General features: G+C 39.0%; 5 protein-coding genes across 7 annotated transcripts; 2 read left to right on the top strand and 3 right to left on the bottom strand.

Moving 5' to 3' along the window:
- Positions 1-1653: 1653 nt before the first annotated feature.
- LOC137951689 (large ribosomal subunit protein uL14) lies at positions 1654-3944 on the bottom strand. The gene is made up of 4 exons (XM_068798531.1): positions 3860-3944; positions 2666-2950; positions 1922-1963; positions 1654-1832 (listed from the first exon to the last, which is right to left on the bottom strand). Exons 1-4 carry the CDS (start codon positions 3870-3872, stop codon positions 1750-1752), a joined length of 423 nt encoding a protein of 140 aa, XP_068654632.1. The 5' UTR covers positions 3873-3944; the 3' UTR covers positions 1654-1749.
- A 303-nt stretch (positions 3945-4247) lies between these two features.
- On the top strand, positions 4248-7094 carry LOC137951344 (uncharacterized). The gene is made up of 3 exons (XM_068797935.1): positions 4248-4917; positions 5890-6187; positions 6731-7094. Exons 1-3 carry the CDS (start codon positions 4276-4278, stop codon positions 6808-6810), a joined length of 1020 nt encoding a protein of 339 aa, XP_068654036.1. The 5' UTR covers positions 4248-4275; the 3' UTR covers positions 6811-7094.
- A 607-nt stretch (positions 7095-7701) lies between these two features.
- On the bottom strand, positions 7702-13573 carry LOC137951342 (kinesin-like protein KIN-14R). Of its 3 annotated transcripts, XM_068797933.1 has the most exons (19): positions 13442-13573; positions 13225-13303; positions 13066-13149; positions 12910-12966; positions 12220-12815; positions 11961-12129; positions 11762-11856; positions 11444-11657; positions 11292-11368; positions 11093-11192; positions 10888-10995; positions 10626-10802; positions 10167-10452; positions 9909-10070; positions 9609-9824; positions 9487-9524; positions 9241-9404; positions 8881-9006; positions 7702-8764 (listed from the first exon to the last, which is right to left on the bottom strand). In XM_068797933.1, the coding sequence occupies exons 2-19, from the start codon at positions 13262-13264 to the stop codon at positions 7925-7927; spliced, it is 3549 nt and encodes a 1182-aa protein (XP_068654034.1). In that variant the 5' UTR covers positions 13265-13303; positions 13442-13573; the 3' UTR covers positions 7702-7924. The 3 variants fall into 3 exon arrangements, with proteins under 3 accessions (XP_068654034.1, XP_068654033.1, XP_068654035.1); XM_068797932.1 differs by having other exon boundaries at positions 13225-13573; XM_068797934.1 differs by having other exon boundaries at positions 11786-11856; positions 13225-13573.
- Positions 13574-13849: 276 nt separating this feature from the next.
- Positions 13850-16048, bottom strand: LOC137951310 (pentatricopeptide repeat-containing protein At4g19191, mitochondrial-like). The gene has a single exon (XM_068797892.1). The coding sequence runs from the start codon at positions 16046-16048 to the stop codon at positions 13850-13852; it is 2199 nt and encodes a 732-aa protein (XP_068653993.1).
- Positions 16049-17214: 1166 nt separating this feature from the next.
- LOC137951396 (putative ALA-interacting subunit 2) lies at positions 17215-21590 on the top strand. The gene is made up of 9 exons (XM_068798015.1): positions 17215-17906; positions 18342-18403; positions 18492-18566; positions 18676-18792; positions 19595-19665; positions 20088-20385; positions 20649-20938; positions 21133-21211; positions 21291-21590. The coding sequence occupies exons 1-8, from the start codon at positions 17837-17839 to the stop codon at positions 21182-21184; spliced, it is 1035 nt and encodes a 344-aa protein (XP_068654116.1). The 5' UTR covers positions 17215-17836; the 3' UTR covers positions 21185-21211; positions 21291-21590.
- Positions 21591-21931: the final 341 nt, after the last annotated feature.

The raw sequence follows: 21931 nt of genomic DNA, 5'->3' as shown, positions 1-21931 counted from the left end.
TACATGAACGTGAGCGGAAAGAAATTGAAGCAAGCAATCTCCGATCAAGAGAGAAAAAAGCAAAAAGAAACAGAAGAGTTCGTATTAAATAAAAGAGGATAGATGAGCAAGTTATATGACAGAGAAAAGAAGCTAGGTCAACGGAGAACATAGAGGTGAAGGTGAAGAACTCGAACACGCGAACGTGGTCTAAGATAGAAAGAAACAAACTACGGCGTCATAAGATAGAAAGAATCAAGGAAAAGCAATTTTAGGGCAACAAGGATGGACAAAGAGCTGAAAGACATACTTCGGCTGGGATTGAATGTTTCAACTTTAGGTGGCGGCTCCTGGGAAGGAGGAGGGAGAGTGGCGACATCAGCTGAAGGATCCTCTTCACCCATCCTCCACTATGCACTCCCGCCGTCCACTATTCACCCAACCCAGTCACAGGCGTGGAATTGTCCTCGCAGGCGGGCTTCAGACGAGGCGCTTCCTGGTAATGTAAAGTGAATTGCCTGGCGAAATTGACTGCGCAGCCAGGACGAGCCCAGAGCCCTGAGGGCTTTTCATTGCTGTGAATAAAACTCAAAAGCAGAGAGAGAAGCAGAGAGATGGCGCGAAAAGAGGCTCTTGGAGGTTTCTGCAAGTCGTGTTTTAGAAGAAGGGGAAGGCTCAGGATGAAGTAGTAATCTAGACTGAACAAATCAGAGTTTTTAGATGCTAACAAAATCAAGGTTAAGATTGAGATCTCATGGAGACTTTTATTTGGGTCCCGAAAGGAATTACTTTTTTTTGTGTTAGCATATGCAATGATAATTACAGTGTAAAATATTTTTGTATACGTGTGCATAATGAAAATATAGTATAAAGTGTAGTGAAAATTTTATTAATTAAATATTTTAATAGATTTAATTTTTATAATTTTTACTTAAACTTTTTATTAATAAACTTGTGATAAATTAATAAATAATTTAAAATTTGAATTTGAACGAATTAATTATATAAAAATAAAAATTAAACAATCAATATATTTAATAAAACTATTATTTTTATAGTGTTTAAATTCTCGCTCTTAAACTAGTAATTAAACATGATATTAACTATTATTAATTCATTAAAAAATATTTTTTATTGATAAACTAAGATAAAATTTTAACTAGTTATGAATAAATAAATAATTAAAACTTTAAACTAATTAAATATATAAAATAAAACAATTAAACAAATATTTAATTTTATAATATCAAAATAGTTAATCAAAATATTATTTGTACAATGTTTAAATTCTCACTCATAAACCATAGGTTAAATATAATATTAACCACCCTATTTCTATAAAAAAATAATAGTATTATATAAAATTAGTCTATTAACTCTTATGAGATAGTTGTATTTTATTTTTATTAATAAATTAAGATAGATTTTAACTTGTGTTGAATTAGTAAATAATTAAAAAATCAAATAAAATTAATTACTTAATTAATTAAAAAACTAATAATTAATCAAATTATTATTTTATAATATCAAAATCTATGTAACCACCTCAACATAACCTCTGATTTGTGAGACCTATACAAAAATAAGATTCTTCTAAAGTTACAAGCTCTAATATGATGTCTATACCTCGGTGGTAATTACTAATTAGTATACGACTCGTGACATTTCCAGATATCCTTCCCAAAATTCGAACGCCTAATTTGACAATTATAATATGATCAACAAAACTGCAAGTCTGATTACGAAACAGTAAAAGCACAATGGTTCTGCTCAAACAATAGCATTAGCAGCACTTGCAATTCTGGGCCAAAGATCAGCACACTCCTTTCCAATGGGTCCAGTGATTGCAGACCCTGTCAAAACAACCAACAAAAAATTAATGCCTAACCTAAAAATCCTTTTAGACTATGGCGAGACAGTGAGATTATTCATCTAGTTATACCTTTCATTTCACCTTTGGGGTTTACAATAACACCTGCATTATCTGCATTGATGGAAAAGAACAAGATTCAGTTTCTTGATTTGGATGTAGCAGCAAGCAAAAGAAAAAGAGTAGGGACTTATTCCCTAACACCAAGGAAAACAGTATTATCCTGCCTTCGATATTCCTATCAATCCAAATGTTACATGAGACTTACATTCAAGCTAACAATAATAACTGGTGATTCATAGTCATGAATTCGCAAGCAGGCATGATGCTAGAACCATAAAGATGTACAACCAGATGCAGGCACTAGATAATGATTAAAGATAGAAATGCCAATTGATCAAGACCAACTAATTTATGACTAAAGGCAACTAATCTGAACCCAGCACCATTAGCTAGGGATTTTATGATCCTGCAGTTTCTGATAATCTGAAACCCCATTTCCTCCATAGATTTCCCCAATCCAAACAGCAGAGAAGATTACATATTTTACCGTCCATTGAACTATCAAAGAGAAAAGGGTTAACCAATGTGATCATGACATTGTAGGTGCTTACAATGGGACGGATGCGACTTCCCTCATAAGTAATGGGTGACATAGACCGTCGTGATAATCCCCCTTTTTTTTATCCATTTCTTTAGAGAGCTTCAAAAGAAGGCCCCCCAAAAAGCACACAAGCCCTAAGGCTCAGGCCCCCAAAGTAACTCAAAGCTTTCCCTGAGAAAGAGAGTCAAAGAAACACAACAGAGTGCACCTACCTTCAAAGTACATAAAAACACCATCCTTTCTCCTCCAGGGTTTCCTCTGGCGAACAATAACAGCAGGCATCACTTTCTTTCGGAGGTCAGGCTTACCCTTTTTCACAGTAGCCATCACCATGTCTCCCACACATGCTGATGGAAGCCTGTTGAGCCTGCCTTTGATACCCTTGACAGAAATGATGTACAGGTTCTTCGCACCAGTGTTATCAGCACAATTAACAGTGGCTGCCACTGGGAGACCCAGGGACATCCGAAACTTGTTTCCAGCAGATCCTCCACGTCCTGCAAAGTACAAATCCCACACACTAAGTGATGCTCTGGATGCAGCAACAAACTAACCTGTCAATCTAACCGTATACAAGGTCTACATGAAATACAGTGTAAAAGAGCTACATTAGAAACAAGAGTGTGACCAAATACTAACTTGATACTTTCCTCCCAAGGTGGTTTAATAAGGCAGGACAATACATAATCAAATTCCCTCGTAATCAAAATTCTTATATTTTATATATAATCGGTGCAACAATATATATATTTGGAAAGATAAAATATGCAGGCCAATTCTAATTTGATAAAAGCACATATAAATTAGAAAAAAAAACAAGTTAGTGAATATCTACGAAAAGCTGTTAAGCATATCTGGAAATAAACACTTCCATGTTACGTAAAGCCATCCATAATCTCATAGCTAAAGGAATTGAAGCACAGGATACAACACTTCAGCGTAGACCAAAAAAAAAAAAAAAAAAAAAGTTTTAAAAAACCGTAAGCATTCGAAGCACTACAGTCAGCAGAGCAGTACTGAAAACCGCCAATGACCAAGCCACCAGCGTACAAAACTAACTACGGGGAAGGACCAAGGATGTCCATAGCCATCGCAAGATAATAGTACCGAAGTAATAAAAACTACAAAAAAAAAGTCTACATTGACGCATCGAAGTGAGAAGAACGACTCAACACAACTATGCATGAATCAAACACGTAAGAACATAAAATTCACAACAGAAACTTCAGCACTCGCGCTAACTTGATCAAATAGATTACTCGTACCAAACGTGAACTACAGATGATTTGCAACATCCGGCAAGTAAGAATAAACGTAAAGACAATAGCAGAGAAATAAACTAAAAACGAAAAGAAAATCTTCCTTGACGACATAGAATTAAACTTTTGCCCACGCAGAGAACGCACCTCGCTTCGACATCGTCGCAGCTGATTAGGGTTTTGGAAGTTGGAAACCTTGAGGCTTTATAGTTTTAGGTCGCGCTACTCGTTCTGAACGAGGTTTCTCCACTCGAGGCACGGTAGCGGTACCCTACCCACCTGGTGGGCTCGAATCCGATACGTAACTATACAGTAACCATCGGCGATACGTATCAAGTTCTCTATGGAGTAAGGCCCTGTTACGGTACCAAGATGGGCCCTCACTTAACCCGTCAAAAATACTAAATAAATCAAGCTTTACATAATTTTAAAAAAGGGGCTCCAATGACTTTAAATTACTTTCAAGTAGCCACCCCACGCCCAAGGCTTTAGAAAAAACCGTCTGCGTTCTTCCTCCCTTAAAACCTCTGCAAAACCACAGGGAGAAGGAACATCTGCCCGCCATGTCTCTCCTCGCTGGCTCCTACGAGAAATTCATCTGGGGCTTCGCCCTCAAAACCCAGTCTCAATCTCATACCCTGAAGCCCCTGTTCTCGTTCCCTTCCCATTTGGGCCCCATCAAATCCGTAGCCGTTGCGGGTCCCGTCGCGGCTTCCGGCTCCGCCGACGATACCATCAAAGTCTACGACCTCTCGGCCAACACAGAAATCGGATCCCTGGTTCAACACTCTGGCGCCGTCACGGCTCTGTCCTTCTTCACACCTGCCTCTCTCTTTTTTCCTCGCAATCTCGTCTCCGGCTCCGAGGACGGCACTGTTGCAATCTACGACGCCGATCCCTTTGTCCACCTTAAGTCCATTCCTGCTCATAAACGTGGCGTCATCGACCTGGCTGTTCATCCTTCGGGAAAGCTTGCGCTTTCTGTGGGAAGAGACTCGTGTTTGGCGATGCTGAACTTGGTTAGAGGTAGGAGGAGCTTTTGCTGTAGGATGGATAAGCAGGCTTCGATCGTAAAGTTTGATTTGGAGGGCGAGAGGTTTTTCATGGCAACGGAGGAGAAGGTCACCATTCACAACTCCGAGGATGCGAGAATTGTCTGCGAGATGGATTGTCAGAAGCGTGTATTATGTGCTTCCCAGGCCGAGGTTTTTCTTATCTTTTCTTACTTTTACACACCACTTTTCTAATGTTTATTTATCTGTGTTGTATTTAAACTTTATTTTTTTTCCTTTTTCTAGCTCCTAGCAGTAGGCAGTTCATCTAGCTTACTACTCTACTCTTTCAATGGAGTGGTTTTAGATGCTAACTAGTTGCCTGGTGCTCAGTGAACCAGTTCTGAAGTAATTAGAAGAAAAACCACTTTTTTCTTTGCAATTTCTCTGGATCTTTGATTCCCATTCTATACTTATAGCACCAGGAAAGCTCATTCAGTCTTTAGCTCATGATGTCACACAAATAGTACCCAATAGGAGAGTACCTGTTAGTAGGTTTTAGTAACTTCTTTAAGTCTCTTAATGTAACCACATAATGTTGTGCTGGGCCTTGGACGGTAGCTCGTACACATTTATTCTCTTGCCTGTGTAAGGGTTGGTTCCATTTGCTTTAGAGAAAAGAAGGTAACTTGTTGGCTGGATTCAATTTGCTCCCATCACATTGTCATTTTTGAAATCATATCTGCATGAGCAGGCTAAAAGATTAATTTGTGAGTCCAACTTCCAGTTGCAGTATATCAGACGATACAATATTGTATTTCCTCCCTAAAATTCAATTTGTATTGCTGGTACTACACAGCCAACCATGCTCTAAAGACAGTTCGGCATCAGTGATATTCAAAACTAAACGCACTGTACAAAAAATAGGTGTTTGCAAGCTATGAAATATCTTAACTTAGTCACTTTCAATATCTTTTTTAACCATTTAAAGGTTTTTTGCACTTACTTCCATAAGACGTGTTGATAGACTGAAAGCTAACCTAAGAATTCTTTGCTTACCCCCCAAAAGCAAAAACATCTTATCTCTATTTGCATGTTCTTGTTATGCTTTCTTTTGAGGACTAGTCAAAGAAATGGCTGCATCTTAGTTGTTCTATGTTCTCATTTAGTTGACGCTGATGACAGAACAATCTTTTGTTCACTGGTGGAGACGATTGTGGTATTACTTCATGGGACACATTGACTGGGAAGGCTGCTTATCGCATTGAGAATGCACATTCTGCACGTGTAAAAGGACTTGTTGTTTTAGGTAGTAGACTTGCTGGGGATGCCTTGGAATACCCTTTTCTAATTGCATCCGCATCATCAGATGGAGTTATACGGGTCTGGGACATACGTATGGTCCACAAGGAGAAGCCATATCCATTGGCTGAAACTAATACAAAGTCAAGAATCACATGTCTCGCTGGATCATCCCTTAAATGTGAGTGGCTTCTTTCCTTTTCTTGGTCGGGTCATTTATTATCATTCTTCTATTGAATAAGTTCTGCATCAAACCAGAAGGGGATGGGTGATGGTTTTCTCGAAGACTCGAACATAACCAACTCTCACGAAGTTTGAGAACCATGCAACACTTGGAACTTGGGATAAACTGTAGAGGTTGGATTGCAAGTATTAGTGGAAATTCTCAATAGCTGCACTTCTGCTATATTAGTGCAGATCGTTTGCATTATATACTTTACCTTTTATGTATTCATCTCTTTAGCACTGCCTGCTATCTTACCTGCATGGTGTCGATACCAATTTTTTATGTTTCTTCTAAATATGTAAATAAAAAGGAATATAGTATCAGGTATGGAAAAGAAGTTATAAAGACTTTTAGTGTGTGTTCTGGACTTCATTTTTGTCTAACTAAATGTCTGTGTTTGTTGGGGGTTATATCTTAATGTTCAAATTATGTTCTCTGAGAAGATTTACATGTTTATGGTACTTAGTAATCATGTTCACTCATTTGTTCTCCTGACAGCTTCTAAGAAACCCTTGACTGGAAGCAATGGTGGGGAGGGAAAACAGGATGGTTTGATGAAAGATGACTCATTGATATGAGCAGTTCGGTCAAGAATCAGAGGATGCAAATAAGTAGTATGCCATCGCTGTCCAGGATAAAAGTGCTTAAAATCAGCGACAGACACTTTCTCTAATTTGCTTTGGTGGATTAGTTGCTCAATCCATCGTCAGTTTTGACCTATTACTGAATTGTAAAATTATTTGATGTTTAGTCATATGATTATGCACTAGTGCAGTTTGTGATTATAAGAATAGATGGTTGAATTTGTTAAAAGCCACACGATTTGTTTTGTTTTCTTGAAGTTAGAACTCATTTTTGCATCTAACAAGGATATGAACGAGTCTTTCTCTTTCCTATAAGGATATAAAAATGATAATTTAGCTGTCTTGCATGGCACATGCAAATGAGATATCACCTGTGCTATGTATTGCCACTTTTAGTTTACTGTTACAACTGATTTGTAAGCTGATCAAGAACATACTGAAGTATGTATTGCTCTTCTAGTTCCATTTATGGTGCTGGCAGGTTAAAGTAAAACTGGATGAGGACCTGAAACATTCAAACTGTATCCTGTTGTGCAGTTTGTGGTTGTAAGAGTAGATGGTTGAATTTGTTAAAAACAACACAGATTTGTTTTGTTTGCTTGAAGTTCGAACTCATTTTTGCAACTAACAAGGATATGAAGGAATCTTTCTCTTTCCTATGAGGATATAAACATGATAATTGGGCTGTCTTGCATGGCACATGCAAATGAGATATATGTATTGTCAATTCTAGTTTACTGTTTACAACTGATTAGTAAGCTGATTAAGAACATACTGAAGAACTATGTATTGCTCTTCTAGTTCCATTTATGGTGCAGGCAGTTTAAAGTAAAACCGGATGAGGACCTGAAACATTGAAACTGTATCCTGTTGTTGCAGTCATACGAGAAAAAGAATGCAAGGCACAAGTTTAAATCACAATACAACGTGTTAATAATTCCTTAATAATCCTAAGTACACTAGTAACACTGCATCACACTTGAATTTAATTACACAAAGTGCTATCACCCACACTCCTCTTAAGCAAATGAATGGTATGTATGAGAAAAGGCAAGAAGCCTTTCAAAGGTCAGTATCCGATTTTCTGTACATATGGGAAAAACTGTTTTCAGAGGAAACTCTTCACTGTTCCATGGTTCCATCCCCTCTCCTTTTCCTTATGCACTAGTTGCTTCTCCTTCCCTGTCTTTCCAGAGTTACTGACTAACACGCGCTGTGTCATCCTTCCTTGGCTCCCAAAGGACACTCTGACCCTTTCCATTGCCCCAAATGCACTAGTTCTTTTACTGTGCTGGGGTGGTGGTAACGGTGACTTAATGTAGACCTTCTTCTGAATGCTTCGTCTGAGAATGTTATTTATCTTTGAACTTCTGCACCCCACTTTGGAACTCCAAGGTGTCATCTCTGAGAAATTATCACCTGCATCTGCATTTCTCTTGTCAGCAGCTAGTGGGAGTGGTCGTGGCAATGGGGGTGGGATTAGAGTGGCCATGGGACGGACTGGTGGGTGGAGTGGGGTTGCAGTTGCAGCTGAAGGCAATGGTATCAATGAGTTGCGCCGCTGGGGTACTGGTGTCACTTGGATGCGGCGTGCAGTTGTACATATAGATGCTCTGCTAGGTCTTCTTGTCATCGTGGGTTCTTCAGCGACCTCAGGCTTGTTTTCCTTCTGAACATATTTGTACTTGAGTAGACCAGAGATAGGAGGTAACTGAGACTTGTTGCTGTTGTAATCTGTAAGAGGTCGGATTACATTTACAAGATCCTTGATCGATGTGGTTGGCGGATCAGAGACTTGTCTGGTCCCAGTCTGACGCATTGCCAATGGGGGCTTTGTTATTGCAGTCTGCTGTTCCTCTTGCTGCTGGTGTTGCTCGGCAATTTTTGTGTCCACATGCTGTCTTGCAAGTCTTCGCTCTATCAGGAGTTGGGATTCTAATTCTTTCACCTGCACAACAGAGGATCTTGTTAACGTCACTGATACTCGTGTAAAGATGGTCATATTGGATGATATTTTTTCATTGGAAAAACCAATCCAAACGGCAATTAGCAGATAGTGTATACCTTATCCTGTAGGTGCCTGCAGTTTACATCTCTTGTCCGAACCTTTAACTCAACGCTCTGAATGGTCTCCTCCAGTCTTTTTATCTGGTCATCTTTGCTCTTTGTATCTTGCTTGACCCTGTCAACCTGATTGATTTGGGAATCATATTAGAAAAAGACAGACGAGAATGAAGGAGACAACGGCAAGAAATGTAGGAGAAGTATCCTTGATGGCAAATGAAAGTAATAGACAATAACAAAGTTCTGTTTACAGCACATAGTAGAGAGCATTTGCTGATTCGTGATCATAGCAACAACAGCAATATCATTTACCAGGTGAAGTGTGAATGAAAGGAATATACATTAAAAAGTCTGCTGTACCATCTGTTTATATCTAAAAAGCTCGCTGACATCAACTTGCTTCTTGGCCGGGCCAAGCTCAATTCCCCTCACTCTACTGGCAAAGTTCAGTGAACACAGAGTCTCACTCAAATCATTCTCATTTGGGCTTATCTGCACAAACATTAATGTCTTGGAGTCTCCCCCTGCAATATTTAACTAATCAAATATGTAATACATTGATACATGGATACAAAAACTTGAAACACAAAGAAAAAACGAATGTACCTAGAGAGTCTTGTAGCAAATGAGTGAGCTTTGAATTCCTACATGATTTAAGGGAATGGGTGAGAAATCAGAACTCCAATTTGATAATCAAAAGATTAATATAGGAAGGCAGACAATGATACCTAAAAGGAATATGTGAGTTCTTATTTGAAAGGGCAGATATTACATCACCCAATGCAGAAAGAGATCTGTTAATATTTTGTGCTTCCTTGAGACGGTCACCCTGAACTTCGGTCTTCGCTATTCTCTCACTCCCAGCGAGATCAACAAGCCATAGTTTACTTCTCGTGCGTTCTCCATTTATCAAATTCTGTCCCTTAACCATCACACAGTGAATGCTGTGGATCAAGGAATGCGACGTCCTTAGACCAGTCCAAGTTTCAATAATTATGTTGAAAGCTTATTAGTTAGCAGTCACTCACCAGTGTGATCTGCTACTGTGCTCATTAGCATTGGTTGATCCAACTGCTCTTGCATTTGTCCCTGTTTGGAGAACTTCCCATACTTCATTCATGTTCTGTACATTTGCCTCAACTAGTCCAGGGACATGATGGACCTCCTCTGCAACTTGCTTTATTTCAAGTCTGGTAATCATAAAAAAAAAAAAAGAGTTATTAAGCAGTCCAAGCACCATAAGAAGATGGTTGATCTGAAACTAAAAAATATTTTTAGAGTAGAACCTTTTTGCAGCTGCTCCAGGTTGAGAAGCAGACAAGAGCAGATCACGTATCTGTTCATTATAAACTTCCAACACACTAACTGAAATTTCATATTTGAAAAGGCCCTTCCTTTCATCAATGATTCTAAACAACTCCTCAAGGGTGCGGTAATTCACTCCACGTGCTTCTTCAGTTCCCTCCATTGTAAATGTCTTTCCAGTGCCTGTTTGCCCATAGGCAAATATGCAGACATTGTAGCCATCCAGAACGGATGCTGCAAATGGTGCAGTGTCTTCAAATACATCAGCTGTTCACGCAAAAATCAAATATCATCTTAGTCCAATTATTGTTAATATTACTACTAATATTCTCCATAGGAGATGTTACTACTACTTTAGACACAACCATTTATTTGAACCATTGTCCCTTGTCACAACCATTATACTAAAGATCGTGGTTCTATTCTCTACACCATATTACCTTGATCTGCCTGAGGGCTGAAGACTGCATCAAATTTGAACGCTTTCTTTGGTGCTCCACTAGCCTTCACAGCAAGCTCACCATCTTTTGCTGACTCAAAATCAACTGCCATTGTAGCCCCTACAGCTAATTCTTCTTCATTAAGTGGTCGGCATCTACAGAAGACCCTTATATTTCCTGAAAGATAGATGCCCAAGCAGAAGCTTCTTATATTGTAACATGCCTTGACTGCATGAATTATAAAAGTTGTTTGTTTGCAAACCTTTGAGCTCCAATACTTTATTGTATAGTTCTTTCCGCTCCTTAGCCCCTTCAGTGTACTTGAGTTTGAGTTCTTCGTGTTGCTTGTCCAAGTCTACTTGTTGGTTCACTATACAAAAATATAAAAAAGAAAACACATTTTGGTTCTGTTCTTGGCCATACTGGCAAATGACAGTAAGGGGACCAATTCAGATTGCACAACTTACATATAGACTGGATTTTGGTTGTGATGTCGCCCACATCTGCTAGGCATTTCTTACATTCCAGAGCTTCCTCTGACAGCTTCTGGTGTTCTGTCTTTAGGGTCTGCCAGTTACACAAACAGAGAGATGAAATGAGCACCATGCTTGATGAATTTTCACTTGGATGCTGTCTAGGATAAAAAGCATAAAAAGAAATCAGAACCTTGAATTTCTTGCTTAACTCCTTTAACGATGAAAACCACCTACTTTTCTCCTTCACCTGCCCCTCCACTGCATAGGCTGCATAAGGATGTAATTTAGCAGATCACCAGGTTGTACAACTGACAATAGATATCAGTAACAGAAAATTTCTACCTAAGGAGCCAACATGCATTGACTTGCGCATAAGCTCATTCTGAAGCTCCCGCAGAGATGTCCAAGCTTCAGTACATTCCTTGTTTTTTAGTTCATTCTCCCTTTTTGCTTCTTCTAGAGATCTTTTAGTTTCTGTTTGCTCCATGCATAGCAAAGAATAATCCCTCTTCAGCTTCAAGACTTCCATTTTGCAATTGCAATTGATGCATTCTTCCTGCCAAATACCATCTCATCAAGAATTTTGACCTGAAATTCTCCAAACAAAATAACTGTAGTTTCAATAACAAACTCTTCAGTGGAATTATCTTTCGAAAGTACTTCATTTAGTTCGTGATCCCCTACATAGGAGCTTTTCAAGTCTTGTCCTTGAACTGAAAGAATATTGTCGGCAGCCAGACTCTGACATGATTTGCCTATTAACAACAAAGATAAGCGGCTTTTTATCAGATAGAGTGAGAGAGCACAGGTAAGATAGATAGATAGAGAGAGAGAGAGAGAAGGATTACTTGGACCTTACCTTTGCAAGAATGTTTCTTTATTGCAAGGCCGCAAACAAGTGGATTGCCGTTTACACCTTGAAACCTGATCGATAGCCCCTCTCTGCCATTAACACAAGCTTCCAGGTTGGACAATACAAGAGGCTGATTAGAACCCACTTGAGCATAAATATCAATGCCGGAAGCAACCTAGAGGCAAAATCAGCCCAGATGAATCATTACTAGAGTCTGCCAAATACTGAAATTTAGCCTGTATGGCATGAAAGAAAGAAGTCTCACCTTCTCTTCCTGTATGAAGATGTCAAACACCCTCATCCCTGGAGGACCTTCCGTGAATACAATCTCTGCAAAATGTAAATCTACAAGATAGGATCCGGCTTCCAGGTCTTGAAAATGGTAAGAGAAGTTCCCATAACGAGCTGTTTGATACAGCCCAACCTCTCCTCGGTCTCCAATCTTGGCGTCTGTTGAAATGACCTCACCCCCAGTGAAAAAATTGTCTTCTTGGAACTGAATTCCACCCTGAGCTGCAACCCTATCTATTCCCCCTACATTTATGCTCGCCACAGGCAACCCAGATTCTAATGAATTTTCTCTGTCAGGCAGAAGCTCGAGAGAGGCTACCACAGACCCGGTTACGTTCAAGGCTTTTACTTCCGGGAACATTTTATTTGTCCTTGAAGATAGGCCTGGTTTGGCTTCTGATCCAATTCCATTTTCTAGGGAGAGCTCAACGGAAGATATCAGATCTCTTCTCCGACTTGCTTTAGTGATAAATTCTGGCGTTTCACCGCAGCTACTTTCAGGGAGGTCTGGGGAGCCGCCGCACACTATCAGATCGGGCGATGATAAAGAGGACCCCAGAGAGGAACAAGCTGAGGAAGAAAACAATCACAAATGTGAAACCCATTTAAAGTCACATCTTTCGTACTCCACCAGAAAGAATCTTCAGAAAGATAAGAGACTTACCCCTTCGACATGTATCTCTCTCCCCCATTTCGGAGGGCTCGAGTTGCCAAGAAACATCTGTTTGACGAGTAAAAGTCAAATCATCAACACCCACATAGAAGAACCAAAGAACGTAATTCTTGTTGCCAGAAAAGAAAAAAGAAAGGTTGAGATTACGTTTGCTAGAGGCGCCATCAGTTTTCTGTCCGTCGTCTTTAGGCGTGCCTTCCATTTCAGAGCTCTTTTCTTGCCAAGAAATATCTGCAAAAGAGATCCATCAATTCCCATGCTAAGCAAAATCGAACACATTACACTCCAGAAGAAAAACCAACTTACAGTCCATTGCGTCTACAGCAAGAGGGCATTCATTCTCCATTGTCACCTATTACAAATCCGCCTTCCTCTCAACTCAAGTCTGTCAAGAAGATGAATTCAAATCGCACGAAAGTCCACCTTCGTCAGGTTTAACAATCGACGAAGCAAAGCAATCCTGCTCGAAGAAAACGCCACGAAAAAGGAAGAAACCACAGGGATCCAGTTGACAACAACCAACCTTGATGACACATGGGTTTTGCGGGAGATGTTCGATCGACAAACAGAACTAAATAAATATTTAGCGGTGGAGTGTGTATATAGAGGGAGAAGATTTGAAATGTTGAAGAGCAGAGAGCTTTTAAAAAGGAGCTTTCCCCACGGGGATGCCGATAATTTCTGAAAAACGGTCGAGAAGGAAAGCTTTTCATACACCGGTTACACTTTCATGGACGACCGTTGAAAATTTGAAATTTGAACGTCAATGGTCCACGCAACCAGAAAGAAGAGCCCGGTTCGGATCCTGGAAGAACGAGTGGACCCAAAGGTTCTCCATAAATTTAGGTTCAAAATGTTAACTGATAACTTTTTTTTTATTATAAAAAATGAGTATAATTCTACACACTGGCAGCATGAGGTTGAACCAATGTCAAAATGAATTCTCAGTGCAAAGATCCTGCAACTGGGTAGTGGATTCAACCATAAAAAATGCTACTTCAAAACTCAAGTCATCAATGAGTTTGCTCTCCTCTTCCAGATTGTTTAACATGGCATAAATTTCTTGTGACCTTGGATGGGATCTGTCTGCAACACGGAATTCATGAGTACACCCACTTATCTCCAACCAACTACATCCAGGAACCTTCTTCAATCCTCTGTCCCTAATATGTGCCCTCATTCTGGCGACGCCATCCCATTTCCCTGCTGCAGCGTAGATATTAGAAAGTATCACATAGTTTCCAGCATTCTTGGGCTCCAATGCTATGACCCTTTTGGCAGCAAATTCGGCTAGCCTGGTATCCGAGTGCATATTGCAAGCACTCAATAATGGACCCCAGACTTGCACATCTGGTTCAAATGGCATCGTTTCAATAAGCTTGATGGCATCCTTAAGCTGCCCCATGCGTCCAAGAAGATCAACCATGCAAGCATAGTGTTCTTGATTGGGTCTATAGCCATGGATTTTGATCATTTCATTGAAACATTCCCACCCCTCTTTCACTAATCCTGAATTAACACATGCTGTTAATAGTCCCAAAAAGGTTATTTTGTCGGGTCTCACTTTTAAGTCTTTCATCTGATTGTAAAGGCCAAAACTTCGAAACCAGTCTCCGTGTTTAGCAAATGCACTGATCATTGAATTCCAAGAAACAATATCCTTATCAACTTCTTCTTCATCAAACAGCTTTTCTGCTGTCCCTATACATCCACATTTTGCATAGCTGACAAGTAGAGCTGTAAGTACAGAGGTTATCAAGATTAAACCATGCTTGACTGAATACACATGCAGGCTTTTTACTTTCTCAAGCGCTCCTAGATGAACACATGCAGGTAATATGTTAACTACTGTAATTTGATCAAGCTTCACTCCTTCCATTTTCATTTTTTCATAGAGAGACAAAGCATCAGAGCAACGATCATGGATTGCATAAGCTTTTATCATAGAACTCCATGATACCACAGTTCTGTTCATCAATGACTCAAAAATCGTTTTTGCCATCTCTAAATTTCCACACTTGCCGTACATATCAATAAGTGAATTATGGATAGAAACCTGATAATCTGATCCATTTCTAACAGTTTGAGCATGAATCTGTTTGCCCAATTCAAGAGACTTCAAAGCTGCTGCTGATGAGATACTTGCAATTGCTGTAAATAAATCAGACCTAACACCTGATTTTCCCATCTCTGTCACCAGTTGAAGTGCTTTCTTTGGATAACCACCTTGGCAATATGTTGAGACCATTAAATTCCAAATGACAGAATCCTTCTCCTGAATCCTTTTAAAGACTAATCTCGCCATATCTAAACAATCCAACTTTGAATACATTGTCAAAAGAGCCGTAATCACTGACATATCTCTCTGTAAATCACACATAATGATTAAAACATGTAAGAAACGGCCAGCACCTAACCATTTTAACTCAATGCTGGATCTTAGCAAACTAACCACAGTGACCGAATTGGGTTCTAAACCTTCCACTCTCATTCTCTTAAGCATCCAAAAGCTCTTCACAGGATGGCCGCTATGACGATAACCCGAAATCAATAGATTCCAAACAGCCAGGCTTCTCTCAAACATTCCTTCAGCTGCTCGTAGCGCACTTTCCATCTCGCAACAACTAACATACATTTCTGCAACAGCTGTACCCACCATAACATTCGATTCAAAACCCATCTTGACCACATGGCAATGCACTCTCTTACCCTCTTCCACATTCATAAAATCAGAACAGGACTTAAAAACAAATGGGTAAGTAAATTCATCAGGACAAAAGGACTTAGCAAGCATTTGATGGTACATTAAAAGGGTTTTCTCCGGATCCCCACATCCCGAAAGAGCTCTAACGATCGTGTTGTACAAAAGCGCATCTGGGTTTGTCACTGAACCGAAGACTCGTTCAGAAAAACTGACATGTCCGAGGTTTGCGTAGCATTCAATCAGTTTGGAGGACAAAATCGAATTCTGATGGAGGCCGTGTAACACAAATCTAGCATGGTTTTGTTGGAGATGTTGAATCTTAGTGCAGAGGTCCAATAGAGAAGACAAGGAATTACAGTTAAAAGGTAGGGATCGTCTCGCGGGAAGGCTTTTGAAAAGGTGTTTTGGCAGTTGGGTGTGTTGCATGCTGCGCGCAGGATGCCTAGAACGAGGTCGCTCAGCCAGCCCCAGTTTCGGCCATCTGCATCTGTTAATCGTACTTTTATAGTTGGTAGTTTGAAGCAAAAAAAACGGATCAATGGGTTGAATCTTACAGAGTATTTATATATTTTAATCACATCCTCTATGGTAATCATGGTTTTGGCACTCGCTGGATTAGACGATGACTCGGTCAAGTTGACAGAAATATTGGAGGAACAAGTTAATGTCTTCGAGACATTCGTTGCTCACCCTGAGTCCAACTTCACCGAGGCCTAGTTGGGTCCCGAGTCCGTGCTTAATACGATGGGTTGTAGATTGAAAGCTCTCGTAAATAAGAAAGTGCCCCAAGTGCATACGAAGAAGTAATATATATCAAATTTTGAACTAAGTATAACACACCCGAAGAAATATAACCGATCTAATACGAAAAATTATTTGGTGTAAAACATAAAAAACACTATATCAGCCGATCGTCCGATCATTTATTGGATCAGCCGTACCCCCAAAGAAAGATTATATCTTATGTAAGACGGTTCACGAACTATGACCTAGATGGTTCACGATCCGTCACTTAAGTTACCAATCCGTCAGACGATTTTCTATTAATGGTAGTCACCGGTTACAACATTATGGTTTCTTATCAGTTTGGTGGTCTCCTTTGATGGAGAGGAGGCCATAAAAGGGGGTCTGGTCGAGCAAAAGTATGTCTGAACATTGCCATCAACGAGCCTCTACAATAAACGAGACATTTTGTTTGCCGAAGACGATAGCCGAAAAGCTTTATTCGCTAGAAGTTGACATCATGTCAAGAAGTACGATTTTGGTTTATGAATTTTATGATTTCGAAATTCTATTTAAAGTGATCCTTCATCTTAAACATGGTTTGTAGCTTTTATTTCGAATCAACCGAGTTCATAATAAATATGAACAAGAATTAGACATATCGGACCCGAAATCATGCCTATGTGGTAGTATAAAGTCATTTGAGCATAGATTATTCAAGCTTTTCCTTTTGTTGTTACTTACAATCTGAGTTCAGCTTCTAGAGTCGCCCGGGTCAACCCAAACCCAAATTTCAGTAGGCCCAGTCATGATTCTCCCCTTATACCAGGACCGTCCTGCATCTACTCTTTAACTGTTTTTTAGTCTTCTTCCTCCCGAGTTCGGACTTTTAACTCCTCCTTCACCTAACAAAACGAACGCATTAACCACTCGCCCTCTTTCTTTCTTTTTCTTTCTTTTTAATTTTTTTTTCAGAAAACCAGTTGAGGATTCTTCTCATCTTCTCTCTCTCTCCCTCTCTCTGTCTCCGACGTAAGGAATATATGAGCTTCCCTCTATTGTCATTCCAAGCAACTTCTGGCTTTGTCTGAGATTCCCAATCTACTTACACCTTTTCTTTCTATCTCCCCTTTTCCTTCTGAATTAAGGACTATTTGGGAGAGTGGATACCTAATTCTCATTGAGAACCTACTCCCCCTTTAATTTCTTTTTTCCTCTTTTCATCAAGTTTAGATACATTCCCCTTGGAAGTTAGAGGTTTCCCTTTTTTAGTTTTCCGGGAGATCTAGGATTTTTGCTTGATGGGTGTGGATCAAGATTAGCTGTTGCATTGTCGGCGCGTCAAGTTATTTGCTGAAATTCTTGTAGAGTAGGGTTGTGATAGAAACAAAAAGGAATCTGGAACTCTTTTTTTGGTGCCATGGGGGTTGTTCACTCCAGTAGGTGTATGGATGTTAAGAAGGAATTTGGACTAGTATTTTAGGGTTCGCGATGGATTCGGAGGGAGGGAGTTCATCGGGAACTGGGCGATCTGCTTCCCTTGCCTCCAGGAGGTCTACAGGTTTCGTTCTCTTCTTATTTACTGTGCCTTGAATCTGATTTCTTCTACATTTTGCTTGTGATTCGCGAGATGTTCATTTTCTATGACCCACTAGGATCTCAACTACAGAAACAATGGGCTTTGATGGCTTGGAAGTTGCTAGGTTTCACGTGAACTTGAATTTTTGAGACTCCAAAATAAATTTCGTTGTAGTTCTTATATTATTTTTGAAATGAAATTTACAAATCACAAACCCTTTTTTCTTTTCTCAATACTATTATTGGAGAAGATGGAAATATGATTTTCTTGAAATGCAACTTAATGACTTCGGTGTTCAATCTCCTCTAATCCCAAAAATTGATTTCGTTTTTTCATGGGATGGAATCATTTGGCTTGTTTTTCTGCTTCTAACCCAATTTGAGCAATAACCGAAGGTTTAATGATGATTGCTTGCAGCTTATTATAAATTCACCCAACAGAATCTCCCGGCTTGTAAACCTATTTTGACTCCGGGATGGGTAAGAGGCAGATGTATTATTCATTGAGTTCACTGTTCACTGTCGTTTGCCATATGCACAGTGACAATCTGAACTTACACTTTTGCAGGTGGTCACAACTTTTTTGTTGATAGGTATTCTCTTTATTCCTGTTGGGTTTGTCAGTCTGCATGCATCAGAAAGTGTAAGATATGCGTTTTATTCCTTGCATCATTGTTTCTCTGATTTGGGCTATATGCGTTATGCAGCTGCAAGAACATCTCTGAATATTTATGTTGTAATCCATTTTGTAGGTAATTGAAATTGTTGAGCGCTATGACACAGAATGTATACCTGAGATATACCAAAGCAATAAAGTTGCTTATATCAAAGATGATTCGATTTCTAAGAACTGTACCCGATTTTTAAAGGTGATTCTAGCAGTTCCATAGGATTGTTTCCTAGACTTAACTTTTCAGATTCACCATTTTTTATTTATGTGAAATTTGCTCCGCAGATGTTGGGACCTCTGCCTCATTTGCTTCATCTATCTCACATTCTTTTGTGTTTGAACATTTAAAAACATTTTTAATGTATGAAGGTTAATTTCATTCTTTTTTGTGGTGATTCAAAGCTCAGATAAGATGTATTTAATTTTCAATTGTCCATTTCTGAGTCACTAATCAAAGGTTTTAACAATCTAGACAATTTGGTCTTAGGCAAGGTCTGAGTTTGTTGAAGTTGTCAATTTGTAACATTGGATGGAAAACTCTGACAGTTTCTTAGGTTTAATGGTCAAGAAGGGTGTTCATTAAGATGATTAGATGTTTGACTTCAGTGTATTTCCAAATGGTCCATTCTGGTGTAAAAGTAACAGTTTGCTGACTAGTTGTTTAGAAATGTTTGTGTTGATACAAGAACACAAGTCATAGATTGTTTTACCCAAAGTCTACAGTGTAATTTTAAAAGCACTAGTAGTAATTTGTTCACTTATTTTTTGGAGACTGGTTTCTGACCATTACATCTGTTTATTTCATATAAACACCTGCACACCTCCACAGACATATGCACATGTGTACTGAATTTTATATTGGCTCTAGGAAACATTTACTTTCTTAACATCTGTCTAGATTATTTCCTGGGAGAATATTAGATAATAAAGGTTTTTTTAACAATTATACGGAGACTCTACTTCATACTTCAGGGTGACTGAAATTACATGTGGTTTTCCAGGTGCAAAAGCACATGAAAGCCCCAATCTTTATGTATTACCAGCTAGATAACTTTTATCAAAATCATCGGCGGTAAGAATTCTTTACCATTACCAATATTGTTTATAGTTTCATAAATTTTGTTACTCACCAAATTTTTACATTTTTGCCTATTAGTTTTCTATTTTATCTTTTGAAATTTAGGATCAGGCTTTAGCTCTTTCATCATATTTCTTGAAGTATTGTGGTCTTGGTTTATTGCTCAATGCAAACAAATTCCTCTAGATTATTGAGTCTCTCTCTCTCTCTCTCTCTCTCTCACACACACACACACACACACACACACACACACACATGCACACTCACACACATACACACAGCACTATACACATGCACATAGTTGGTTGATCCTTACATTTTTGTAGAGCATTTGTTTGGCTTCTTTTCGATTCTAGTGGTTTATCCATTGAAAACAATTTTTCCACTTACAAAGGACTTGCTGGAGTCGTGTCCAGATATGTGAAAAGCAGGAACGATCGGCAGCTTTTGTATGGACTGAAATACAATGACACTAGCTCATGCCAGCCTGAAGAGCACAACAATGGGCTCCCAATTGTTCCTTGTGGTTTGATTGCCTGGAGTTTGTTCAATGATACATTTACATTTTTCCGTGATGGGATAGAACTAAGGATCAACCGGAAAAATATTGCTTGGAAAAGTGATCGGGAGCACAAGTTTGGGAAGCATGTGTATCCATATAACTTCCAGAATGGTAGCCTGATAGGGGGTAAAAAGCTGGACCCAAGTATACCTGTGAGTATGCAAACTTTCGGGTAACTGTGAAACATATTTCAAAAACATAGAATTGATAATCCATATTAAAGTAGGAAGAGTCCTAGAATGCATGATTTTAAAAGTGCTGTAGCTACATAGGAGTTAAAAGTGCTCTTCATTATTCTGGGAAATTCTTAAGAATTTTGTTCTCGGCAATTGTTTTCTTTTTGAGCAAGTTGTCTTCAGTTTTGCAATATTGTCTAGTTTTGACATTTCTTTGTTTTTCTTTTGACATGAACCAGTTAAGTGAGCAGGAAGATCTTATTGTCTGGATGCGTACTTCTGCTCTTCCGAGCTTTCGGAAGTTATATGGTAGAATTGAAGAAGATCTAGAAGCAGATGATTATATAGCTGTGAATCTTGCAAACAATTACAATACTTACAGCTTTGGAGGAAAGAAAAAGGTTGTTCTTTCAACGTCAACTTGGTTGGGAGGAAAGAACGATTTTCTCGGTGTGGCCTACATTGCTGTTGGATCCTTATGCATCATTGTTGCCTTTGTATTTGTGCTGCTTCATATGAAAAACCCAAGGTCAATATTTCATATATTGTAGCATTTTAAGTACAATTCACTCTCATTTTTTGTAGCTCAATTTGGAATTAGAAGCTTATGGATCACTTCAAGATTTTTGAAAATTATTTGTCTATGAAGCATTCCATTCATCTGTTCAGAGACTAAATCTCTCTACATTTTGATTTTGTTCCTATTTTTCTTCCTTTGTGCAGACCATACGGTGACACAGCTTTTCTAACTTGGAACCGGAAAAGTACTTTCTAGTTAGTACAATATGTAGGAATTCCCAAGGTGAGTAACAATGAATTTTCATTTGAAAAAGATCGCAGGTTCCCTTGTTTCTGAACTAATCATGTTGTTTATCTAGCAGGCATTCAGTTCACCCCCTTCACAGTGGAAGATCATGAGATGAGTAACTCTTCTGCTCAATCTGAAGGCTCAGCTCAGTATGCAACACTACAATTGTTTTCATATCACTACTTGCACTGGCCGAGGGGACCTTATTGACAAAGAAAGGAGCTAGGAAAATCCTCCCAAATCATTGTTGTTTGCTGGTTTGCTAATCTATATCTTGTTGCTAATGCTAAAATGTAATCCAAAGTGTTGAAACAGAGAGAAAACACGACTTCTGTTGTATGTAAATGTATTCAACTTTCGTCACTTAACAGAACTAGATCCATCCTGCAAAATAGAAAAACACTTTCCTCTTTTACAATGGCAATGGTGACTTAGTTAATGTTATCCTCCCTTGAGGATGTTCTAAGTAGGCTCTTTTAACCACTTTCAAATGACAAGAATGGAGTCTAAACCGTACAAGCTGCGAAAAAAGCAGGAGAAGATGATGATGAAATTCTGGATACACAATCGGTGGACTATACTTCAACATCAACTTGTGTTTTTTACACTAGTACATTTCTCAGTCGGTTCTTCTTCTCCAAAATGCATCCACCACCTCCTCATATGCAATAAAAAAGGGAACAGAGAAGAAACAAGCACTAGGGTTCTTCCTCA

This window comes from Aristolochia californica, unplaced genomic scaffold, assembly GCF_029961685.1.
Source record: "Aristolochia californica isolate CCGP_79_NKW_82.1479 unplaced genomic scaffold, dmAriCali1.0.hap1 SCAF_15, whole genome shotgun sequence".
Classification (NCBI taxonomy): domain Eukaryota; kingdom Viridiplantae; phylum Streptophyta; class Magnoliopsida; order Piperales; family Aristolochiaceae; genus Aristolochia; species Aristolochia californica.
This window is presented reverse-complemented; position numbering and strand designations above follow the sequence as displayed.

Bases quoted from the DNA above. Each gene is read 5' to 3' on its own strand.
- LOC137951342 (XM_068797932.1), bottom strand. From the start codon at position 13,264: ATGGAGAATGAATGCCCTCTTGCTGTAGACGCAATGGACT. The intron at 12,967-13,065 runs GTAATCTCAACC...CTCGTCAAACAG, and splicing joins TGATGGCGCCTCTAGCAAAC to ATGTTTCTTGGCAACTCGAG. The intron at 12,816-12,909 runs GTAAGTCTCTTA...TTTCTTCCTCAG, and splicing joins GAGAGATACATGTCGAAGGG to CTTGTTCCTCTCTGGGGTCC.
- LOC137951344 (XM_068797935.1), top strand. From the start codon at position 4,276: ATGTCTCTCCTCGCTGGCTCCTACGAGAAATTCATCTGGGGCTTCGCC. The intron at 4,918-5,889 runs GTTTTTCTTATC...CGCTGATGACAG, and splicing joins TATGTGCTTCCCAGGCCGAG to AACAATCTTTTGTTCACTGG. The intron at 6,188-6,730 runs GTGAGTGGCTTC...TTCTCCTGACAG, and splicing joins CGCTGGATCATCCCTTAAAT to CTTCTAAGAAACCCTTGACT.
- LOC137951396 (XM_068798015.1), top strand. From the start codon at position 17,837: ATGGATTCGGAGGGAGGGAGTTCATCGGGAACTGGGCGATCTGCTTCC. The intron at 18,404-18,491 runs GTAAGAGGCAGA...ACACTTTTGCAG, and splicing joins CTATTTTGACTCCGGGATGG to GTGGTCACAACTTTTTTGTT. The intron at 19,666-20,087 runs GTAAGAATTCTT...AGTCGTGTCCAG, and splicing joins TTTTATCAAAATCATCGGCG to ATATGTGAAAAGCAGGAACG.
- LOC137951310 (XM_068797892.1), bottom strand. From the start codon at position 16,048: ATGCAACACACCCAACTGCCAAAACACCTTTTCAAAAGCCTTCCCGCG.
- LOC137951689 (XM_068798531.1), bottom strand. The intron at 1,964-2,665 runs GTAGGTGCACTC...CCATCAATGCAG, and splicing joins TGTTTTTATGTACTTTGAAG to ATAATGCAGGTGTTATTGTA. The intron at 1,833-1,921 runs GTATAACTAGAT...TTGTTTTGACAG, and splicing joins CCCCAAAGGTGAAATGAAAG to GGTCTGCAATCACTGGACCC.